This window comes from Myodes glareolus, chromosome 10 (genome assembly GCF_982192425.1).
Source record: "Myodes glareolus chromosome 10, mMyoGla1.1, whole genome shotgun sequence".
Taxonomy (NCBI): domain Eukaryota; kingdom Metazoa; phylum Chordata; class Mammalia; order Rodentia; family Cricetidae; genus Myodes; species Myodes glareolus.
The window spans coordinates 87,504,613-87,528,259 of NC_142035.1; the positions used below are offsets into that span (position 1 = coordinate 87,504,613).

General features: G+C 39.9%; 1 protein-coding gene across 1 annotated transcript in view; it reads left to right on the top strand.

Moving 5' to 3' along the window:
- Positions 1 to 23,647, top strand: part of Cstpp1 (centriolar satellite-associated tubulin polyglutamylase complex regulator 1) — a 167,344-nt gene that overhangs the window by 16,237 nt on the left and 127,460 nt on the right. The window contains exon 2 of the mRNA XM_048428357.3: positions 10,956 to 11,058. Coding sequence (XP_048284314.1) covers positions 10,956 to 11,058 — 103 coding nt within the window. The remainder of the gene's footprint in view (positions 1 to 10,955; positions 11,059 to 23,647) is intronic.

Below are 23,647 nucleotides of genomic sequence, written 5' to 3' on the forward strand. Positions count from 1 at the left end.
CGTGTGTATGTGTGCACGTGAAGGAAGAATGATTTATAAAAGAAAATATCACAAGTATGGTGGCACCTGCCTTTATGTGCACTTCGAAGGCAGAGGCCAGCCTGGTCAACATAGCAAGTTCCAGACCAGTAGAGCAATAAAACCCTGTCATCAATAATAATAACAAAATAAGAGAAAATATTCATAAGCTTACATAATCTATGCTAGAAAACTCTAGCAATGTTTTTATCCTTAGCTACATATTCTAATTTGTATCTGGAAATTTGAGGAACAAGAGATGAAATAAAAGAGAATAATATATTCATAGAGCAACAATAAATTATTTTGATTAAAATAAAATTTTAAGTCTAGCAGAAAACAAAATCAATATTTATTTATTTGTTGTTTTCATTTTTGAGACAGAGTTTTTTTTTATAACTCTGGCTGTCCTGAAACCAGCTGTATAGATCAGGCTGGCCTCGAACTCACAGAGTTTCACCTGCCTCTGCCTCTGCCTCTCAAGTTCTGAGATTACAGATGTGTGTCACCACTGCCTGGCAAAATCAATATTTATAAAAAGAAATTTTATTATCTCATAAGAGGATATATAATAAACTATGAGAAATACAGTACCAAGTAAAATTTTAAAAGGTAGAAAAATGAAAAAGGAAAAAATCGTAGAAAGTGGAGAGGTAGTTGGGCTTAGCTGAGCCCTCTGTGTGTGCTTTTAGTTCCCTTTTCTTTAACTTTTTTGGTCTCCAAGGAATCACAATATTCAGTTTTTGTCATGATGTGTTTACTTTGTTCAAAGAAAAACTTCAGCATTATGATTACACATGGAGACACACAAAACTTCAGAGTCCAAAGAAAGCCCAGAATTCCACATCCTGATTCAAGAGGGTCAGAAAGTAAGAACTGGTTTATTTACTGGTAAATGATGGGAGTTGAGCAATGTGAACTGTTCAGCGGGAGAGTCCTGCCTCTTAAGCTTTAGTAATTTAGGAGCAGAGATGACACAGTAATGCAGGGTCTGCCTGCTGCGCCCAGCTCTCCCTTATCTGCAGCCCGTGGAGTGCTGAACCCTGTACTTAGCGTATTTCTGACTGCAGTAACTGAGACCACGGGAAGCAGGATTGTGGGAATGGAAGGAGTACTGTGCAATCCAGAGGCCGATGTGATGGAGTCTGTGGCGAGGCTTAATTGACTTCCTGGTAGAGAACCAGTGTGTTGGAGGACAGGGAATTTGCAGGGTGAGGTTTTAGTGGGCCATCATTATGTTGTTGCAGAACTGGAGGAGAGCGGTAGGAAAAAGATGAGAATAGGCCATCTATATCTAGGGAGAGAGATGTGTGTCCTAGGGTCATTGTTCTCTTCTTTTCCTTCTCATGTAAGTGGTGAGACCCCCAGGGTCTGTAATGACTGCTAGGAGATTCTTGGATGCTATGTTAAATATATTTATTTATTAATATAAATTAATATAATATATCTATATAATGTAATAAATTAATATGCCTCTTAAATCAGATTTTTATCACAACCTAAAAAGCCACCTCATCTTTTTGGGGGGAGTGATGGGTAGTGTTTGGGAACAGCCTTTCTTGGTAGCTGACCATCCTAGAGCTTACTATGAGGGTCAGGCTGGCCTCAAATTCTTGGTGATTCTCCTACTCAATCTCCTGTATCCTGGGATTACGGATATATGCCACTGTGCCCAGCTCTAAAGCCACTCATCCTTAAAAATGGACAATAAATTCTCCATTTGATTGAAATAGAGAAGGAGGACCATGTCAGTGGTTCTGCAATGGCACATACAGGCTGGGATCCTAGTTTATCTGTTCCATTCCCTGTTCCCTCAAAAAAAAAAAAAAGAAAAAGAAAAAGAAAAAGAAAAAGTAATTGCGTATAATAAAATGTATGGAGTGATGGAGAATTTGCTAACATCTGGTTTTTGAGCCTTGGCTTCCATTTTTATCTAAGTGTCCTTGGACAGTTATATGACCTCCTTAAGCCTCAGTTTCCTCGGCTATAAGATGGTATAGATGTATGCCTTAGTTTGTGGTTGTGAAGATTAAATGAAGCTAAGCACATAGCACACAGCTTTCGGCACATCGTAGCTAACCCTCCCCACAGGTTTGTATTTTATGGTCCTGACTGTGACTTCATTTTGAAGGACTGAGCTCACATCCTTCAGAGAACTACTTAGCGATGTGCACACTTGAGAAGCCTGCATCTTCTGAAGTGGCTTGTTAGAGACTCTTTCCCATGCAGATTTGCAAACCAAGTGTGTAAAAATCACACACTGCACTTGTTGCCTGGCAGCACGTGTCCCTGAGTGGCAGTACATGGCTTGCATTGTAATGCTTTCAGTGCTGGGGCCAGCTGGCTGGACACGCAGTGCCCCTTGTGCTAGGAACTCCATTCCTCAACAGAATTGCAGCCAACACTGGGGTTAACAGAAAATGACAAACCAGGCATAGATGAGGGAGGCGCCAGCGGAGCAGCGGGATGTCCTTTGATTTGCTTCTGTTATTTGCATGTCTATCTTGTGATGTCTGTGAAATGTTAAGAATGACAAAGTTTTTAAAAGACCTGCTGACTCCGCCTGGAAAATGTGAAAACCCTCCCATTTAGTGACCTATTATATCCAGCTAGCCAGCGTTTTCTATATCTTTTTCTTCATTTTTTATTAATGCAAACATTTGCATGAAGACAGAACCCTTGCTTCTTAAAGAGTTCATCTGCTCCTGCTGCTCACTGGCCTTGCCATGCAAGAGCACAACAGAACCTTTGTTATGCTTTCAGCAAAGCTGTTTATGAACGGTGGCTTACTGAGCACTGCTTCCTGTGCTGTGGACTTCCATTCTGTCTAAAAAGAAAATAGTTTTTAGGAGTGAAAAGAATTTAGACTTTCTTTTATTCGAATCCTGGAGTCCAAATGATGAACAGCCCCCAAATTTGTGAGGAACTGGTAATTGCATCGAATGCAGTTTTTCACTTTACCTTGAGCATAGTGAGGCTCTTAGAACAATAGAAGGAACAAGTGCTTGCTCATTAGAATAGAGAGAAGGCAGTCAAAAGGCAACTTGAACCGTGCTTGAGAAGAAGACAAAAGCAGCTTCCTGCAAGAACCCTAATATTGTAGTTGAGGCTGTTTGGTCCTGAGGCCTGTGTGCTTGCACCGCCGTCTGTAGATAGTGTGCACAGTTTATGTAGGCAGTCAGTAAACATCTGGACGACTCCTGTGTGGAAGGGGCTGCATGACCCTCAATGTTAAAGGGGCTAAAAGATAAATGAGTCATGATACCTGTTCATTTTTAAGAACAAGAGGTCTGACAAAATGTGTTGCATGTGGGTAGCAGGAATAGCTTGTGTCCAGGAGAACATGCCAGGGACATATCTAGGGTAGGTGTTAGGGGTTTAGAAAGTGAAAAGATTGTTTCTAGCTGGAAGAGAATTGGGGAACACTTCTTGAAGCTGACAGATGGCATTTGAACTGGCCTGGTGGGAAATGCAGGATCAGCTAGTACACCCTTCCTAAAAGTAATGAGTAAAGGTGTATTGGTTTAGTAAAATAATCCGAAGTGTATTTTCATGGGGTATTTTGGTATTGTTTTATACAATTAATGTAGATGATATGCTAAATGTTAGCGTGAATCTTGTGAGTAAAGTAAACTGGGGCCCCTCTGTCTAGCCTGGACTGTTCAGTCATTCATCTTGTGTGATTTTTGTACGCTTTGGCCTGGGCCTGTGGGGCATCTATAAATATCTACAATGGCCTCCTTTGCTTTTGTAACAGAAATAGAATTGACCAGGATTACCAAGCATTGTTACAGTCATATCCATGAGCAGGCTGTGGACAGCTCTTAGTGGGGATTTGACAGGTGAATCTGCCATTTGAAAACAATCTCCATCTTTACAGAGAGGCCTTCTCCATACAAGGCGAAAGAGCAGGGATTCTAATCCAGTGAAGGTTAGCCAACTTAAATAAGACTTGTCTAGTTGCCATTGTCAGGGAAGTGAGAGGCTGTTACTGTTATGTGAGTAACAGAACAGTTTTTTTTAATATTTATTTATTTATTTATTATGTATACAATATTCTGTCTGTGTGTATGCCTGCAGGCCAGAAGAGGGCACCACACCTCAATACAGATGGTTTTGAGCCACCATGTGGTTGCTGGGAATTGAATTCAGGACCTTTGGAAGAGCAGGCAATGCTCTTAACCTCTGAGCCATCTCTCCAGCCCCAGTTTTTTTTTTTTTTTAAAGCAACAACACTTTAAACATAAAATATCAAGTAAATTATAAAGTTTTACCTTAATATCTTATGGCTGTTATCACTAACTTGAATTAAATCTCACATTGCCATTGTAAAAAAACTTTGTGAATTTAATCATGATCTGTTAATCACTCTCCAAGATCTACAACTTTGGAAGACTGTATGGGACAATTCATATTTACCCTGTGACTTTACTATTTGTACCTGATGTAACGTTGTAAGTGGTATGTCACTGACCCCAGGATTGGCAGTTTGCAGGATTGGGTTGGGGTTTGAAGCTTAAAACCTGTCATGCTTTCTTGAAAATAGATTTATGTGCATTGACTTGATAAATGCACCTCTGTGGATAGGTATCTTTGCAAAGTTGTTTTCATGACAGGTATTTCTTGGTTTTTTACGGGTCCCTTGGTTCACTGTGGGAAGTGTAAATGCCATGTCAGTTACCAGATTATAGCAGAATGTACTCTGTATTCAGGAAGTACATTTTGCTATAATCTGGTAACTGAGCACTCCAAGCCTGAATCTGCATGGAAGGCTCCTTAAAAAGAAATTCTGTAGTTTCTGGTACTTGGAACTGCTGGACTCCATCCTACTCATTCTATGTTATGAGATTTAGTCTGGAAATGCTATAATGGAATTTAATCACTTACTCTTAATTGGCATCCTCAAAATATATTCCCAGTTTTAGGGAAGGAAAAGGGAGAGAGGAGGAGTAATGGCTGCCTAGAGACTGTTTGCATGGTGGGACTCTCAATTCTGCACATCTGTTAATGGTGCAGAGCCTCTTTAGTTTTTATACTTTAGTATAAAACTTTATACTAAAAGTTTTTAGTATACTTTATACTTTAGAAGTAGGCTTTAGTTTTTATACTCTACTCTACACAGAGATCTTCAGTCACCTCTTGCTTTTTGGTGTTATAGGTGTTGTGTGTTGTGTTTTGTCCACTTTTAGCATTCCTTTGGGTAATTCAGTGTGACTAGTTGTGTTCTGGTGGTTTGGCCACACAGAGGCCATGAATTAGTTTTGTCTGTTTTATAATTAACTACTAATGTAAAAGATTGTTCTTTAATTTGTAAGTTTGTCCCCAGAATTCTCCATTTGGTATATGTAATGCTACTCTTTGGGGAGTAGTGGCGAGGGGACTTCTGTGCCAGCCTGTCTGGTGTCTGGGACTGGGAGCAGCTTTCCTTCAAGGACAGCAGTCCAGACCAGAGCCTGAGTGTAGAGTCTGTCTTCACAGCTGGTCAGCCTTTTAATCTTTTCTTACAATTAGTAAAATATGAACAGGGTGTTAATAGAAGAAATACAAACCAACCTCCCATTGAAATATACACAGCATTGTTTGGAATCAGTAAGGCTAAAAGCTGCCAAGAGTAGTGGTCTGTGCTTTTAGCCCCTGAACTTGGGAGGTAGAGACAGGAGGGTCTCTGAGTTCAAGGCCAGCCTGGTCTACAGAGCCAGTTCTTGAACAGCTAGGGCTACACAGAGAAACCCTGTCTCTAAAAAACAGAGAAGAAAGCTTTAGGATTTTTATCCATGTATTTGTTTGTTTATTTATTTATTTTGTGTGTATGTGGCAGAGGTTGAACATGTCTCATGTTACATGTTTAGAAGTCAGAAGACAACTTTTGGAAGTCAAGTTTTTCCTTCCACCATGTGGGTTTTGGGGATTATGCTCAAAAGGTCAGGCCCGGTGGCAAGTATCCCTACCTCTGAGCCGTCTTGCTAGCCCAAATTTCTCTATAAATTTTTAAAGCATTTTTCTTAGGGTGGGAATGCAGCTTAGTTAGTAGAATGCTTGCCTCCTCTGTCCAAAATCCTGAGTTCCCCAACACTGGTTGTGATGTTGTGTACGTTCAAGCCCATCTCTTGGGAGGTGGAGGCAGGAGTATTAGAAATCCAAGGTCATTCTATAGAATGACTTCATATCCTGCCTGGACTACCTAAGACCCTGTCTCAAGAAGAAGGAACCTAGAGAAAGGAATGAAGAAAGTCTGCCTCTTAAACCGAGGAGAACTGCCACCATCCACTCGTCTGTATCTTACCTGTGTCATCTGAAGCCATAAACAAAGTTAGAGTGTGTAATTTGAAAGCCTAGAGACAAAAGCCTAGAGGTGTTTATTAGAGTTCATAACTTAACTGTGTAGTTTACTCATTAAGCACCATTCTTACAGTTAATAGTGAAAAGCTAATGCACATGTTAGAAGGGGCACATGGAAAGATTTGGGGCTTTCCTTATTTTGTTGTTTCCCCCCTAGTTTCATTGACAGTCTTGTTGTATATCCTGATGAGTCTTGAACTTGCAACAATCCTCTTGCCTCAGCCTCCTGAGTGCTGGAATTACAGGAGTAAACCAACTTGCTGTTTGCTTTTGAAAGGCAATAATGTCAACTGGAAGAACGTTAGCTTTGGGCTCAAACCTAGATGTGAATCCTAGCTCTCTGCCAGTTACATAGACTTCAGCTAGCTCCCTGACCTCTCTCTGCTGCTAAAGAAACTGCTGTCTGCTTCACTGAGCTGTATGGGAATTAAATGTGATAGTTTTTCTCATTTCCTCATCCCCTTTGGTCAAGGGCTATTGGTTTAGTGTGGACTAAGATCAAAGATGTCCTTGCAGAAGATAAAATGTTTTAGCTGAACACACTGTTTTCTAGGACCCAGGTAATACCAATAAAGATGAAAGATGCAAACAATAAACCTAGAAGTCTAGAAACTTATTAATCCATTTAGCTATTTGTTTGTACTTTACATGATCATGTATAGGATGATGTTAGTAATTTATGAATGATATTGAACTTGAGACATATATAGGCAGTTTATATGACAGGCTGGTGGCTAAGCAGACTTAGATTCCTCATCCTAAAGAATAGTTTGAATTTAGTTTAACATTTGTTTGTGCTACTCAGCATTTGAGTCTTCAGAGCACAAAGAATGAAGTGTGCTTCAAAAAAGTTCTGGAATGAGAGGGGAAAATCAGGTTTAAGATAGAATATATGTATACATATACCCTGCTTTTTTCTACATTGCTATTTCCTTGTATTTATTGATAGCATGTATAGTAACTCATTAATATATTTCTGGTAAGACTTGTTTATTCAAGTGTTAAGACAGTTTGAAATGGTGTAACTAATACTGTGGGTGGAAATTCTAGACCCCTCTAACAGGAATCCCCAAATAGGCTCCCTTATCACTTAACTGTGAAATCAACAGCTGGCGCTTTGATGGTGTTTGTGTTTGGGAGGAGAGCAAAGGGAAATCAGTGTGGACTTTCCCCGTGAAAATTAGGGCCTGCTAAGTAATTAGCAGTTAATAAGTGAGTGCTTCCCACAGGTTTAAAAGTCCTAACTAGAATGGGTATATGATTATGTAAATTATTATAGATATAAAACCCTTTTTGTCGTTGTTTGTTCTTTGAGACAGGGTCTTTCTACTTAGACCTGACTGTCCTGGAACTCACAGAGATCCACCTGCCTCTTCTGAGTGCTGGATTAAAGTAGGTTTTTTTTTTTTTTTTTTTTTTAAATCAGACACATTTTTAGTCCCAGTCATTTTAAAAGCAGGAGCCACTGCGGTATGAAGAGGTAGTGTGATCAGCATAGTCCGAGTCAACAGAATCAAGAAATTTCTGATCTACAGTTCCATTACTCCCTTGGTTCATATAAAAGATTAGGCAATGTTTACTTTTACTTCATTTTACTTAGATTTTTCATTTTAGCATGATGAAAGTATAAATATCTGTCTCAGACAATGCTATCAGATCATGACTTTTGTGTTAATGGGGATTTCAGGATGGTGAAACCTTATTGGTACGGATTGGAAGACTTAATCCTGACTGTGTTGTGGAAGTCACGGCAAAGCAGAAGAGGAAAAGCCAGTCTGAAATGCTTTTCCTTTTCCAAAAAGGCAGCTCAGGTGCCCAGATAACTTTCCCCTCCGGGGGTGCAGGTGTGCTGTTTGAATTCTTTAATCGCTCACATCAATTAAAACGACTCCTTTGCATTTACAAAGCAGTGCAAAGCAGTGTTCTCCACATTTACTGCCTTGGATTTACTGAGTCTCATTGAAGTTTGAGCCACTGTAAGGGTTTTCTGGGCTGGGTGGTCCAGCACCACAGAGAGCACGGAACTGATGAGAGCTGCCGGCGAGGAGAACAGGGGAAGCAGTTAGAGAGAGCTCCACACTTACTCTTGGCTGGCCAGAGTTCCCTCCTGTCTCTGTGGCTCTTTTTTATCTCCTACCCTTAGCTCAGATTAAAGAAAGCAGCAGCGCTTTCTAGTTCCACTTTGTGACCTACAAAGGGGTGGGGTGAATACCTTGTGGGAGAGTGACTGGTTCTTGGTAAGACACTTGGAAATTTGGAGGCAAGTCCTGACTTCACACAGATGCTGCTCTGTGTGCAGGCAGGGACAGGATAATAAGGTGTTCACACACATGACAGTCATGTATGTACGTGTATGCCCACAGTTCACATGGACAGGACTAGATCACATCCCTCAGGTGATTTTGCTATACTCATGCCTTATGTTCTTGGTCACATGAAGATAACTTTACTTCCATGGCTTGCTGTGAAGTGCTAATGATGAGGCGTTTTGTGACGAGCATCGGTGTTTGGACAAGACAAACCTTGATTTGAATCTCAGCTTCTCTTACTACTAGCTATGTGATCTTGAGCATGTTGCTTTAATTCTTTAAGTTTCAGCTATTTCAACTGTAAAATAGAAGTCTACAAATACTTATCATAAGATTGTTGCTAATATTAAATAAAATTATGCATTAGAACAATTAATACATTATCTGGCACATGTTCAATAAGTTAGATGGGGCTCAAAATAGTAGATGCTATTTGTAATATAGTAAACTAAGTGTCTGACTGAATGATGAATGTTAGACATGCAAATCCTACTCCCCCTCCAGTCTATTTTCAAAAAAAAAAAATTCTCTTTTTTTGCCCCTAGGATGAAAATACTTTGACTCTAACTATTACAAAAACATTCTCACTGACTTTTGGTCCCTAGAGCTAGGGAGGAGAAGGAGCAGGATTGCTTCTAAGTAGACATTCTTTCATTTCTAAAAGAAATGAAATGAAATGGGGGAGGGCATACTGAATCCTTGTACTTTCCTTAGCTGCAGGTAAGTCGTCAAAAGCCAGAGAGCCCAAGGAAGGAAGGGTTTTGTGAAGCGGGTAGAAGAAAGGAAGAGGTACAATGGTGAAACATGACTGTGTTGTAACATTAGTCTGGCTGGGTTTTTCTTCTTAGTTTAATATACTTGATTATGATGATTAATATTTTGAGAACAGTGTTAGAATTTGACACGTATTATTTTACAGCTTTACTCTCAAGACAGGGTTACAAGCATCTTTACTTCTTTGTAACTCTTTTCTTCTGTTTGTTTTTACTATAGAGTTAAATTACATAGCTTTGTACACTTGATAAAGTCCCAAACAAATGTAAGTTAAGTAATTATTCAAAAAGCAGTCATTTGAACCCAGGTCTTTATGACATTAATATACTATTACACTGGGCACAGAGACACATGCCCTTAATCCTAACACTTGGGAGGGAGGCAGAGGAAGGTAAATCTCTCTGAGTTCAAGGCCAAACCTAGTCTACTTAGCGATTCCAGACCAGCTAAGGCTATATAATGAGATTCTGTCTCAAAAAACAAACAACAAATAAATCTGCCTCTCCACCTCTATTACCCATCTCTATCTATCTTTACAAGATAGATGTGTTTTTTGAAAAGAATAAATTTTAATTAACATTATTATTGTACATTATTGTTAACTGTTATACAAACTAATTGATTTTATTGTGACATTTCCATATCTATATGTACATCATGCTTTGATCATATCCACCCTTCTTTCTCTTCCGTCTGTGTCCTAGTCTCCTCTGATCCTCTCCTCAGTCCCTAACGGTTGCTTTGATACTTCTCTTTCTATGCCAAGCTTTTTTGACAAGTTTGTGATTAATTCACACATTTCCCAGTAACAACAAATGCAGCTTGGTTGTTGTTTTTTTTGTTTGTTTTTTTGTTTTGTTTTGTTTTGTTTTGTTTTTTTGGTTTTTCGAGACAAGGTTTCTCTGTAACTTTGGAGACTGTCCTGGAACTAGCTCTTATAGACCAGGCTGGCCTTGATTTCACAGAGATCTGCCTGCCTCTGCCTCCTGAGTGCTGGGATTAAAGGCGTGCGCCACCACCGCCCTGCCAAATGCAGCTTGTGTATATCTAACAATAAGTATACCTATTAAGTTTTTGCTGTTTCCCAAGGTTAATGATGTCCACCTGTAACAGCACTGAAATTGTCGTGTTCCTTAGTCTTTTCCAGTAACTTTTTAAAATTAGAGATCTGAATTTTCTTTAGGATCAGATCATCTATTTCCTGGAATTTATCTGGCCATGCACAGATGGGAGAGGATAGAAGGTATAAAAGAAAGAGGGGCTGGAGCCCTTGGTTATTGAAAACAAGAATAGAAGGTGGTGCTGACGGCTAGTTAGGCCTCAGCAGGTCATGTTTTGCACTCATCTCTTTCACCCTTTGGGATCATACCTCAGTTATGGCCAGCGAGCTGTGCCTCTCTTCTACCCCGCCAGAACAGAGATAACACCTTGACTTCCATGGCTTCTTATTGGGATTGAAAGAAATTTGTTTTTAATCTCTCCCATTTTTCCTTACTTTTTCTTTTCTGTTTGCAGCTCAGAGACATGTCCTTACCTACATGGAGGATGCAGTGTGCCAGCTGCTGGAGAACAGGGAGGACATTAGCCAGTATGGTATTGCCCGGTTCTTCACTGAATAGTGAGTACAAGTGCTTTGCTAGTTGGGCAGGCCCAAAGTAGGTACTTGGAAGCAGGCAGGATGCATGAACCAGTAGAGATGATGTAGATGACTCTTGGCTGGATAGGATGGTTGAAGCTGCCCAAATGTGTAGGAACAAGAGCATGCCTTTGGTGCAGCCACTTTGTTCCGTGGTATGTCCAATGGATGGTCAGGACTATGGTGACTTTTTGATTTATTAGGTATGTTTGTTCCTTATGATTTTTGTTTGTTGGTTTTACCTTTTAAGATTAATTTATTTTTAAATTTTATGTGTATGAGTTATTTGTCTACATGTGTATCCATGCACCATGTACATGTCCACAGAGGTCAGAAGAGGGTATCAGACTCCTTGGAACTGGAATTGCAGACAGTTGTGAGTCACTGTGTGGATGCTAGGAATCAACCCAGGGTCCTCTGCAGTAGTGGCCAGTGCTCTCGTTCACTGACCTGGCTCTCCAGTCCTACCCGTATTACGGTTTTTAACTTTCCCCTTTATCCACAACACTAGCTGATTTCCGTTATCTGGTGATCATTTTCATGGCTGGTTTTTCTCATGAATTTGTTTTGAATGTTGTGCCTGTGCATTTTTCTTTTCACAGGATGTTGTACTAATTGCTTAATGATTATATATTTTGAAAGGGTCATACTTCATTGTAATGTATACATTGAGTGTTTGAAAATCAACATAATTGCTATTTTGAGAATATTACCAAGTGGTTTTTAAGCTAATCACTTAAAACATTTCAATCTTCATGAAAGGTTATACTAAAGAAGCACAAAGCAGTATTATTTTTACTACTTATTTTGTGTTTACTAGTATTATAACTAATACCTTTATATATTACTTTTTAAAGTAATATACCTTTACTATTGTATATAACTTTTCCTGTGTTTTTGGAACATTCTAAGAAAGGGGGAGTTAACCACTGCCAGCTTCCATTTAAGGTAATTCAGAACTGAAGTCCATCTTCTCTGAATACAAAGGTGTCTTTTTCCACTATCAGCTCTCCAGAGGTTTTTTGGGCAACAAACACCTGTTCTAGTGGCCTCCCCAATATGGGTTGTAATGAAAGAAAGGTGAATATTTTACTCACTCTAGTTCTTTTGCTGTGCTTGACTTCTTGGAAAGAAATTTGGTAGAATATAGATTTCTTTTTTCTCCTTCCTTCCTTCCTTCCTTCCTTCCTTCCTTCCTTCCTTCCTTCCTTCCTTCCTTCCTTTCTTCCTTCTTCTTTCCTTCCTTTCTTATGTGTATGGTACTATAGATAGAACCTGGTGTCTTACTTACGTTAAGCATGCACTTTACCAATAAACCACTTTCCCAGCCTTAAAATCTAGATGTTTTTATCCATTGGAATTTTTAAGTTTCAGGGGGCTAAGCAAGTTTCTTGGGAAGAGAGCTAGTTTCTTCACTCAGTCTTCTACAGAAGTAGAGACAGGAAACGTACTTGTTCCCATGGTGTGGGCAGAGAATAAAGCCTGAGATTGCATAGCCATGTTTGCTTTTATAGAACTGATAAGAGTCGAGTTTCCAGGCCATTTAATCTGTACCAGCTCTTAGGCAGCTCTTTGGCAAGTGAAATATGATGCTTTGGGGAATGCTCTGCCTGGCCTTCTTCCATCTCCTGCCCCATCTTCTCTATAAGTCTCTATGCTATTTTCCTGGCCTCTTGTGGCTCGGCATCATTTCTTTCCGTTGTTGTTTCCCCAGCATTGGCGTGCTGTGCACTAGTGTATAAAGACTTTGGTGAAAGTGTTAGGAAGTACATTTTAAGCTATGGCGTACTTGTCTAGTACTCTTATTCCTTAAAAGAAAAGAAAAGAAACTATCTCTTTCATTTTACACACCAGTCCCAGTTCCCACTTTCTCCCCTTCTCCCATTCCCTCCACCTAGTCCCTCACCCCACTCCACCCACTCCTCACAGAGGGTAAGGCACATTGCTTTGGGGAAGGTCCAAAGTCCTCCCTATTATATCTAGGCTGAGCAAGGTATCCATCCAAAGAGAATGGGTTCCCAAAGAGCCAGTACAAGCAGTAGGGATGAATCCTGGTGCCATTGCCAGTAGCCCCTCAGTCTGCCCCAGCCATACAACTGTCACCCACATTCAGAGGGACTAGTTTGGATCTATGCTGTTTTCTTCCCTGTTTTGCTGGAGTTGGTGAGCTCCCATTAGCTCAGGTAAACTGTGGGTGTCCCCATCATGGTCTTGACCTCTTTGTTCATATTCTCACTCCACTCACTCTTCAGCTGGATTTTGGGAGCTCAACCCAGTGACCTAATGCAGGTCTCTGCCTGTTTCCATCAGTTGCTGGATGAAGGTTCTATGGTGGCATTTAAGATATTCATCAGTCTGACTACAGGGCAAGGCTAGTTTGGGCCCTTCCCTGCTACTGCTTAGGGTCTTAGCTAGGGTCATCCTTGTAGATTCCTGGGAATTTCTCTAGAGCCAGGTTTCTTGCTAGCCTCAATCAAAATATCTCTTTCCTTGCTCTCATCTCTGTCCTTCCTCCATCTCGACTATCCTGTTCCCTCAAGTTCTCCCCTTCTCTCCTCGTCTTCCCCTTCTATCCTCCCTACTCTCCCATTCCTCATTCTCCAAATTTTGTCAGGTGATCTTGTCTATTTCCCCTTTTCAGGTTTCCCCTATATAGGTTTCACCTTGTTATTTAGCTTCTCTAAGATCATGGACTATAGGCTCATTATCCTTTGCTTTACAGCTAGTATCCACTTAAGAGTGAGTACATACCATATTCATCTTTCTGGGTCTGTGTTACCTCACTCAGGATGTTTTTTTCTAGTCCTATCCATTTGCATGCACATTTCAAGAAATAATTGTTTTTACTGCTGAGTAGTAAACCAAATGTATAAATGTGCCACATTTTTGTTGTCCATTCTTTGTTTGAGGGGCATCTAGGTTGTTTCCAGGTTCTGGCTATTACAAATAATGCTGCTATGAACATAGTTGAGCGTATGTCCTTGTAGTATAATTGGGCATCTTTTGGGTATATGTCCAAGAGTGGTATTGCTGGGTTCTGAGGAATATTGATTCCCAGTTTTTTGAGACACCACCATACTGATTTTCAGAATGGTTGTATAAGTTTGTACTCCCACTAGCAATGGAGGAGTGTCCCCTTACTTCACATACTCTCCAGCATAAGCTGTCATCAGTGTTTTTGATCTTTGTCATTCTGACTGGTGTAAGATGGTATCTCAGAGTTGTTTTGATTTGCATTTCCATGATGGCTAAGGATGTTGAACATTTCCTTAAGAGTCTTTCAGCTATTTGAAATTTTTCTGTTGAGAATTCTCTGTTTAGTTCTGTACCCCATTTTTTAATTGGGTTATTTGGAATTTTGATGTCTAATTTCTTGAGTTCTTTATATATTTTGGAGATCAATCCTCTGTCTCATGTAGAGTTGGTTAAGATCTTTTCACATTCAGTAGGATGCCTTTTTATCTTATTGACTGTGTCCTTTATTTTACAGAAGCTTTTCAGTTTCAGGAGGTCCTGTTTATTTATTGTGGCTCTCAGTGTCTGTTCTACTAATGTTGTATTTAGGAAGTGGTCTCCTGTGCCCAAAAACTGAAGGCTACTTCCCACTTTTTCTTCTATCAAGTTCAGTGTGGTCGGATTTATATTGAGGTCTTTAATCCACTTGAACTTGAGTTTTGTGCATGGGAATAGATAAGGATCTATTTACATTCTTTTATATGTTTACATCCAGTTATGCCAGCACTGTTTGTTGAAGATGCTTTTTTTTTCCCATTGTGTAATTTTAGCTTTGTCAAAAATCAGGTGTTCATAGGTGTGTGGATTATTATCCGGGTCCTTGATTTGATTCCATTGGTCGACCTCTCTGTTTTTATGCTAATACCAGGCTGTTTTCAGTACTGTAGTTCTGTAGTAGAGTTTGAAGTCAGGGATTGTGATGCCTCCGGAAGTTCCTTTATTGTACAGGATTGTTTTGGCTATCCTGTTTTTGTTTTTTTTTTTCCATATGAAGTTGAGTACTGTTCTTTTAAGGTCTGTAAAGAATTGTGTTGGGATTTTGATGAGGATTGCATTGAATCTATAGATTGCTTTTGGTAGGAATGCCATTTTTATTATGTTGATCCTTCCTATCCAAGAACATGGGAGATCTTTCCATTTTCTGGTATCTTTTTCAGTTTCTTTCTTCAAAGACTTAAAGTTCTTGTCGAAATTCTTTGGTCAGTGTTACCCCAAGATATTTTATGTTATTTGTGGCTATCGTCAAGGGTGATGATTCTCTGATTTTGATTTCAGCCCATTTATCATCTCTGTAAAGGCGGGCTACTGATTTTTTTTTTTTTTAGTTGATCTTGTGTCCTGTCTCATTACTGAAGTTGTAGGAGTTCCCTAATAGAGTTTTTGGGGTCGCTTATATATATATACTGTCATGTCATCTGCAAATAATGAAAGTTTGATTTCTTCCTTTCTAATTTGTATCCCCTTGATCTCCTTTTGTTGTCTTATTGCTCTAGCCAGAACTTCAAGAACTATGTTGAATAGACATGGAGAGAGTGGACAGCCTTATCTTGCTTCTGATTTTAGAGGAATTGCTTTGAGTTTCTCTCCATTTAATTTAATGTTGGCTGTTGGCTTGCTGTATATTGCTTTTATTATGTTTGATATGTTCCTTGTATTCCTAATCTCTCCAAGACCTTTATCATGAAGGGGTGTTGGATTTTGTTGAATGCTTTTTCATCATCTAAAGAGGATCATATGGCTTTTTTTTTTCAGCTTATTTATATGGTGGATTACATTGATGGATTTTTGTATGTTGAACCATCCCTGCATCTCTGGGATGAAGCCAACTTGATCATGGTGGATGATTTTTTTTTGATATGTTCTTGGATTCTGTTTACCAGTATTTTATTGAGTATTTTTACATCTATGTTCATGAGTGATATTGTTCAGTAATTTTCTTTCTTGGTTGAGTCTTTGTCTGGTTTTGGTATCAGGGTAACTGTAGCCTCATAAAAAGAGTTTGGCAATGTTTCTTCTGTTTCTATTATGTGGAACACTTTGAGGAGTATAGGTATTAGCTCTTCTTTGAAGTTCTGGTAGAATTCTGCACTCTAACCATCCGACCCTGGGCTTTTTTTGGTTGGAAGACTTTTGATGACAGATTCTGTTTCCTTGCAATTTATAGGTCTGTTTAAATTGTCCACCTGATCTTGATTTAATTTTGGTATGTGGTACCAACTAGAAAATTGTCCATTTCTTTTACATTTTCCAATTTTGTGAAGTACAGGTTTTTGTAGTATGACCTAATGATTTTCTGGATTTCTTCAGTGCCTGTTGTTATGTCCCCCTTTCCATTTCTGATTTTGTTAATTTGGATGTTCTCTCTCTGCCTTTTGATTAGAACCAGCTCTTTGTTTCATTGGGTTTTTTTTTTTGTATTGTTTTCTTTGTTTCTATTTTATTGATTTTACACCTCAATTTGATTTTTTTCCTGTCTTCTACTCTTCTGGGTGAGTCTGCTTCTTTTTGTTCTAGAGCTTTCAGGTGTGCTGTTATGTCACTAGTGTGAGCCTTCTCCACTTTCTTTATGTGGGCACTTAGTGCCATGAACTTTCCACTTAGCACTGCTTTCATAATGTCCCATAGGTTTGGATGTGTTGTGCCTTAATTTTCGTTGAATTCTAGGAAGTCTTCAATTTCTTTCTTTATTTCTTCCTTGACCCAGGGGTGGTTCAGTAGAGCACTGTTTAATTTCCATGTGTTTGTGGGATTTCTGAAATTAGTGTCGCTGTTGAATTCTAATTTTAAGACATGGTGATCTGATAAGATATAGGTGGTTACTCCAATTTTTTTTTTTGTATCTGTTGAGGTTTGCTTTGTTACCAAGTATGTGGTCAGTTTTAGAGACGGTTCCATGAGGTGCTGAGAAGAAGCTATATTCTTTTGTGTTTGGGTGGAATGTTCTGTAGATGTCTGTTAATTCCATTTGAGTCATGATATCTGTTAGTTCTCTTATTTCTCTGTTAGCTGTCTCTCTGATTGACCTGTCCAGTGGTGAGAGTGGAGTAATTAGAGTCTCCTACTATTAGTGTGTGGAGTTTGATGTGTGATTTAAACTTTAGTAATGTTTCTTTTATATATGTGGGTGATCTTGTATTTGAGGCATAGATGTTCAGGATTGAGACTTCATCTTAATGAATTGTTCCTATTATGAGTATAAAGTCCTTGTCATCTTTTTTGATTGATTTTAGTTTGAAGTCTATTTTGCTAGTTATTAGGTTAGCTACACCCACTTGTTTCTTAGGTCCGTTTGCTTGGAAAACTTTTTCCCAACCCTTTACTCTGAGGTAGTATCTGTCTTTGAGGTTGAGGTGTGTTTCTTGTATATAGCAGAAGGATGGATCCTGCTTTTGTATTCATTTTCTTAGCCTGTTTCTTTTTATGAGTGAATTGAATCGATTGATATTGAGATATTAATGACCAGTGATTGTCAATTCCTATTATTTTTCCATGGTAGTGTGCGTGTTTCCCTTCTTTGGGTTTTGTTGGTGTGAGGTTATCTGTTGCCTGTGTTTTGTGGATACAGTTAGCTTCCTGTGTTGGGTTTTCCTTTTAGGCACTTTCTGTAGGGCTGGATTTGTGGATAGGTATTATTTAAATTTGGTTTTGTCATGGAATATCTTGTTTTCTCCATCAATGGCGATTGAAAACTTTGCTTGGTGTAGTCTCCTCAAATTTTTTATTTTGAAATTTACCCTACTCAGCTTGCTTCTTTTCATTATAAATCACACTAAAATTAGAATTACCACTAAAAACCACATGACAGAGTCTATACTAGATTGTTTGAGGTTTCCTCTAGCCATGAAATTAATCTAAAATTCTTCACTTTAGCCTTAGGCAGACTCTTTGGACAAGGACAAACAAAAGGCAGCCACTTTCTTCACCAAATTATCACAAGAATGATCTCTAAGCAACATACTAAAATTCTTCTCCTCTGAAACCTCTGGAGTGAGTCCCCTTAGCACCACGCCTTCCAAGCTCCTACTAGGATGGCCAACTAAGCAGTGCTTAAAGCATTCAACTGCTTTCTGAACCAAAAGTACCAAAGTCTAGGTTCCTCCGAACAGTCACGTGGTCAGGCCATCACGGCAGTACTCCAGTCCCTGTCTCAGAGTTTTTATTACTGTAAAGAGACGCGATGGCCACCATAACTCCTGTTTAAAGAAGAGCTGGGGTGGCTCGCTTACAGTTTAAGTTCAGTCTATCATCATCATGACAGGAGCATGGCGGTGTGTTGGCAGACGTGGTGCTGATGCAGTGCTGGAGTAGCTGAGAGTCTTACAGCCTGCAGGCAACAGGAAGGCAAACTGTCTATCACACTGAGTGAAGCTGGAGCAAAAGAGACCGCAAAGCCTGCCCCCACAGTGACACACGTAAGGCCACGCCTCCTAATAGTATTGCTCTCTGAGATTATGGGACAATTACATTCAAGCTACCACAGTCAATATCAGGAAAAAAGCAGGGTGCATACCCCATGGACACTGTGTTTAACAAGAGAGCAAACTGACGATGCAGAGAGCTATGATTGTGTCAGCAGACACTGTCATTTAATTTCCACATCTTATGAGGCAAGGTAACAATATCATTCTCATTTCATACATCTGGAAATTCAGATGCATAAAAGTAACATTCTGAAGGATATACTGCTGACAACTATAGTGAGGTAAATAACAAGAAATTAACCAGGGTAATATGATTTTTGGGATGCCTTGAAAACTCTTGGAGGAGAAAACATTGAGAACTATGTCATCAGGAGTCAGAAACATATTTCATAAGCTAATCCCCCTTCTCTTTGTCTGCCTTGATTGCTTGCTTTTCCTTGGGAAGGGAAAGAGAATTTTATTTTAGTTTTTGTGCTTCTGTGTTCTTGGCAATGGCTGTTTCAGGGAGCAAGCCAAGGTGCATGCCCTAATGAAATTATTGTCATAGCAAAAGGACAGTGGCCTCCCTTGTGTCTTGCTCACATTTGATAAGCAATAAAGCAGTCAGAAAAATTATTTGTGTTATCTCTCATGTAGTATAAATGTGGAAACAGGAGATTTTCTTTATCAGGTTTTAAGAAATGAACAGCAGTTTCATTTTAAGACATAGTAATCATCAGAATTCACTTGAGAAGTTAAATGCTGTTTTGGATTACTGTCATAAAAAGTTGCAACATCAAATTTCTTCTTTATTGGCCTGATTAGACTAAATCCATGAAATGTGAATCTTATTAATTCATTCATAGAGGAAAAAATTCCCAGTAGTACATATTCATAAATTACCAAATATATAATTGTAATAAAAACAATCCATGGTTAGAAAGTATAGACTGCAAGGGCTGTAGAGCACTTACTGCTCTTGCAGAAGGCCTGGGTCCAGTTCCCAGCAACCACATAGCAGCTCACAGTTGTCTGTAGCTGCAGTCCAGTGGGCCCTAACTCCCTCTTTGGGCCTCTGTGGGCACCATACACATGACATAATAAACAGCCAAGAACAATCAGGGCAAAAGCTTACATTTCTAGAATTGTCAGGTTTTTCACCATCTCTCACGTAAGTATTGCTGTTTTGATTTGTCCTGTGCCTATCGTAACAGAGGAGCAGAGGACTGGGGCGATAAGAAACACATCAGACTTCCAAGCTCATGGCTTAGAATCAAGGATGGATTTAAGACTTCTCTGGGTCATTTCTGCCCCATGATTTCTCTACTTATTGTTGTTAAATTAAGTCAGATTGTGGTGTGGTGAAGCCATGGTGACTAATCCTATTCCAGGCTTCTTCAAAAGGGGTAGTGCTTCTTCCAAGAGCCAGCCTTTGTTCCGTAGTTCAGGTCTTAGCTAGAGTTGACACATTGTAACTGAAAATTACCAATTTCAGTAATTTTGTCAGCAACTGAATTCTCAGAGAGTCAGAATTGCTAGGAATAGACTTTGTCTTCAGTTAAAGCAACACTGCCCAGACACTTGTGTTAATCCACACAGATTTCCGGCTCTCTTCGGTATTTTGACATTCCAGCAGAGGTGTGCTGGAGTGTCACAAGATTATGTTTGACACTGAAAGATCCAGAGTCATTTTGGATACAAGGGAGGCCCTTCATGTTACCATTACAGGAAATCACCCAGCAAGCAGCACTTGACCTGGTGACGGAGGAAGCGATTTCATAGCCCATTGGTCCCCTAACTCAATGAGAGGTCTGAGTCAAAGGTTACAAAAATAGTAACTGGTTCTATTTTCCTCTGTCAGAAAAGAGCCTGTTACCTCCTCACCCCTCTCTTTCCCAAGTGAAGAGGAACTCAACTGCTAGGTAACCAATCAGAGGAAATGAAGACCGAAGTTTCCTAAGAAGCTGATAACGGTTGTTTTCATGGGAGCTGCTTTTGCAAACACTACTATAAAATTAGGTATAATTCTTCACACTGAAACATTTCTCTTTAGAGAAATAACTTGACCTTTTGCAATCTATAAATAATTTAAAGACCCTTGGTGTGGGAGGTCCTTCTGTCTTTGTGTTACCTTTATTGGTTAATACATAAAGAAACTGATAGGGTAGAACAGAGCCAGGCAGGGGAAAACTAAGAGGAATGCTGGGAGAAGGAAGGGGGATAGAGAGACACACTATGGAGCTGCTGCCAGAGAGACTCTGGGAACTTTAGCCAGTAAGCCCCAGCCATGTGGCCATACACAGATGAATAGAAATGGGTTAAATTAATATGTAAACATTAGCCAGTAAGAAACTAGAGCTAATGGGCCAAGCAGTGATTTAATTAATACAATTTCTGTGTGATTACTTCAGGTCTAAGCAAGCTGGGCAGCTGGGAATGAACAAGCGGCCCCTCCTCCAAAAGACCCTTACTTAGTCTTAGCCCCTATATCCCCTCTTCACCACAACTCTGCTAATTCCCAGAGTACCCTCTGGGAATCAAGTAGACAAACACAAATATGAACCAACAAATCTGCTGTACTATTAATAATATAAAATAGCCATCAGAAGTTAACAAATGTGACTTTATCAATTCAATAGAGCAATTTGAATTTTAATTGTTCTGAGCTTTTAATTGTTTCCACAATTTCCCCAGAACTCTCAAAGCTGTCGGTGGCAGGACAGCCTTGGCAGAGGAACAGGAAAGAATGACAGTCTGACACTTTAAGCAGCTCTTTTTTTTTAAGATTTATTTATTTATTATTTACACAGTGTTCTGTTTGCATGTTTGCCTGCATGCCAGAGAAGGACACCAGATCTCATTATAGATGGCTGTGAGCAACCCTGTGGTTGCTGGGAATTGAACTCAGGACCACTGGAAGAGCACCCAGTGCTCTTAACCTCTGAGCCATCTCCTCAGTCTCCTTAAGTAGTTATTTAATAAACCAGGATGGTGTGACAGGGACAGAGAAGAATGAAGGACAGTTAGGAAAATGAAAGGCAAGTGAAGCCTCCCTGTGCTGCTTGGATTTACTGGAGCGTTCACCCGTTTCTCAGCTCCCAGCCCACAGCAAGTGCTTCTGTAGCCAAGGACTTACCCCAAATAAATTGTTTCTCAGGAACCATCAGAGGGGTCAGAGTCAACCTATTTCCTCCCTTCTTTGGCCGTCAGATGTGGATACTGTTCTATCAGAAAAGCTTGTGAATGTATTTCAGGGTAGTAGAGTCCAAGGGTGCTGACCTCTGGGACTGAGGCAGCAGACAGTGCCATGATGACAGCAGTTTGGAGAAACAGTGTTTCAGAAACAGGTTTCTCTGTAGCTTTGGTACCTGTTCTGGAAATAGCTCTTGTAGACCAGGCTGGCCTCGAACTCACAGAGCTCTGCCTGCCTTTGCCTCCCGAGTGCTGGGATTTTACCACCACATGGCTCAGAAACAGTTGTGAATTCCTCCCTTTGTCCCCCCCCCACACACACACCCCGAGGTTGGTTTCCCTTTGTAGCCCTGGTTAACCTGGACCCTGCTGTGTAGCCCAGGCTGGTCTGGCTAACCTGAACCATGCTGTGTAGCCCAGGCTGATCTGGAACTTGCAACAATCTTCCTGCCTTTGCCTCCCAAGTGTTGGGATTACACTGTGTGCCTCAGGATCATGCCTGGCTTTGTTGCTTTGTCTTTAAGTGTGGTCAGCAGTAAATATCTTGGTTAATGTCTCTGGTGCAATTTTCCAGCTCTAGATTATTGCCAGGAATTATAATACTTGTCTCATGTGATATAAACAAGTCAAATAACACATGAAGTATCTAACCATATCCAGTTAGCTTTATTGTGTGCCTTCTGGTCTAACTGCAATTTGCTTCTGCTTTGTTATTTATTGGAAAGTAACAATCTTCCTCTTCTCACTCTTTAAATGGGATCAAAACTGAATAGGTTGTTATTTATTGGAAAGTAACAATCTTCCTCTTCTCACTCTTTAAATGGGATCAAAACTGAATAGGTCTCAAGATAGAGGACTCTATTATCTCCTGTTTTTCTAATGCTTCTTCCTTACCCTCTGTGCAGTTTTGGGAGATCCAAACAGCTGATGACTTACCATGTAACTGTCGGGCATCAATGTTAATCATTCAATTGTTCATTCAGATAACTGCCTAACAAAGTTTTTTGTTCATTTTCTTTCTTTAAATGATTACTTAATTTTACATTTCCTGTGCATTGTTGTGTCTATGTAAGAGTGTCAGAGCCCCTGACACTTGTGAGCTGCCATCTGGGTGTTGGAAATTGAACCTTAGTTCTCTGGAAAAGCAGCCAGTGAGTGTCCTTAGCTGCTCAGCTAACTCTCCAGCCCCCTTCCTTTCTTCCTCCCTTCCTTCCTCCCTCCCTCCTTTCTTCTCTCCCTCCCTCCCTCCCTTCCTCCCTCCCTCCCTCCCTCCCTCCCTCTCTCCCTCCCTCCCTCCTTTCTTTCCTTCCTCCTGTTCCTCCATGTTCCTCACTTATCTTCACTGTCTACATTCAATTTTCTCTCCCTCTTTAGATTCAAAAGTGTCAAAGTGTAATGGGAGATGTGAGTTCCAGCTCGTATGGTTTCTCCTCTTTACTCTAGATGTGATGTGTTCAGGATAATGAAAAGCAGACCTTCTCCACTGAGGCCATTGCTGTTCATGCTGGCAGTCACACTCCAACCTCTGAACAGTTGGAATGTATCGCGAAACCACAGAGCCCAAAGAGAGCATTATACAGGCAGTTCCACACAGGGGGAATCTGCTTACACCACACGAGCTGCAGTTTACATGTGTGTGGGTAATTGTTTATCTGCACACTCTCATACTTCACCTAATATGTAATACACATGCTCTGTCAAGAGGGCTTGACTAAGTACTGATATGTCCAGATTACCCTGAACGTCCACTAACTTGATAAAAGGAAAAAGGGATGTTATGGGAAATTTGATGTCAAAATCACCTTTTCAAGAGTGTTTTTCTTAGTTCAGTGCAATGTTAAAGTTTTGAATCATACAGATCTGATCTCCAAACACTGTTTCTTGTACATTTTTTTCACTAGATGTTTTCTTCCTTCCTTTGCCATACAGTAAGTATTGTGAGAGAGTACCATGTGTACTCTGTA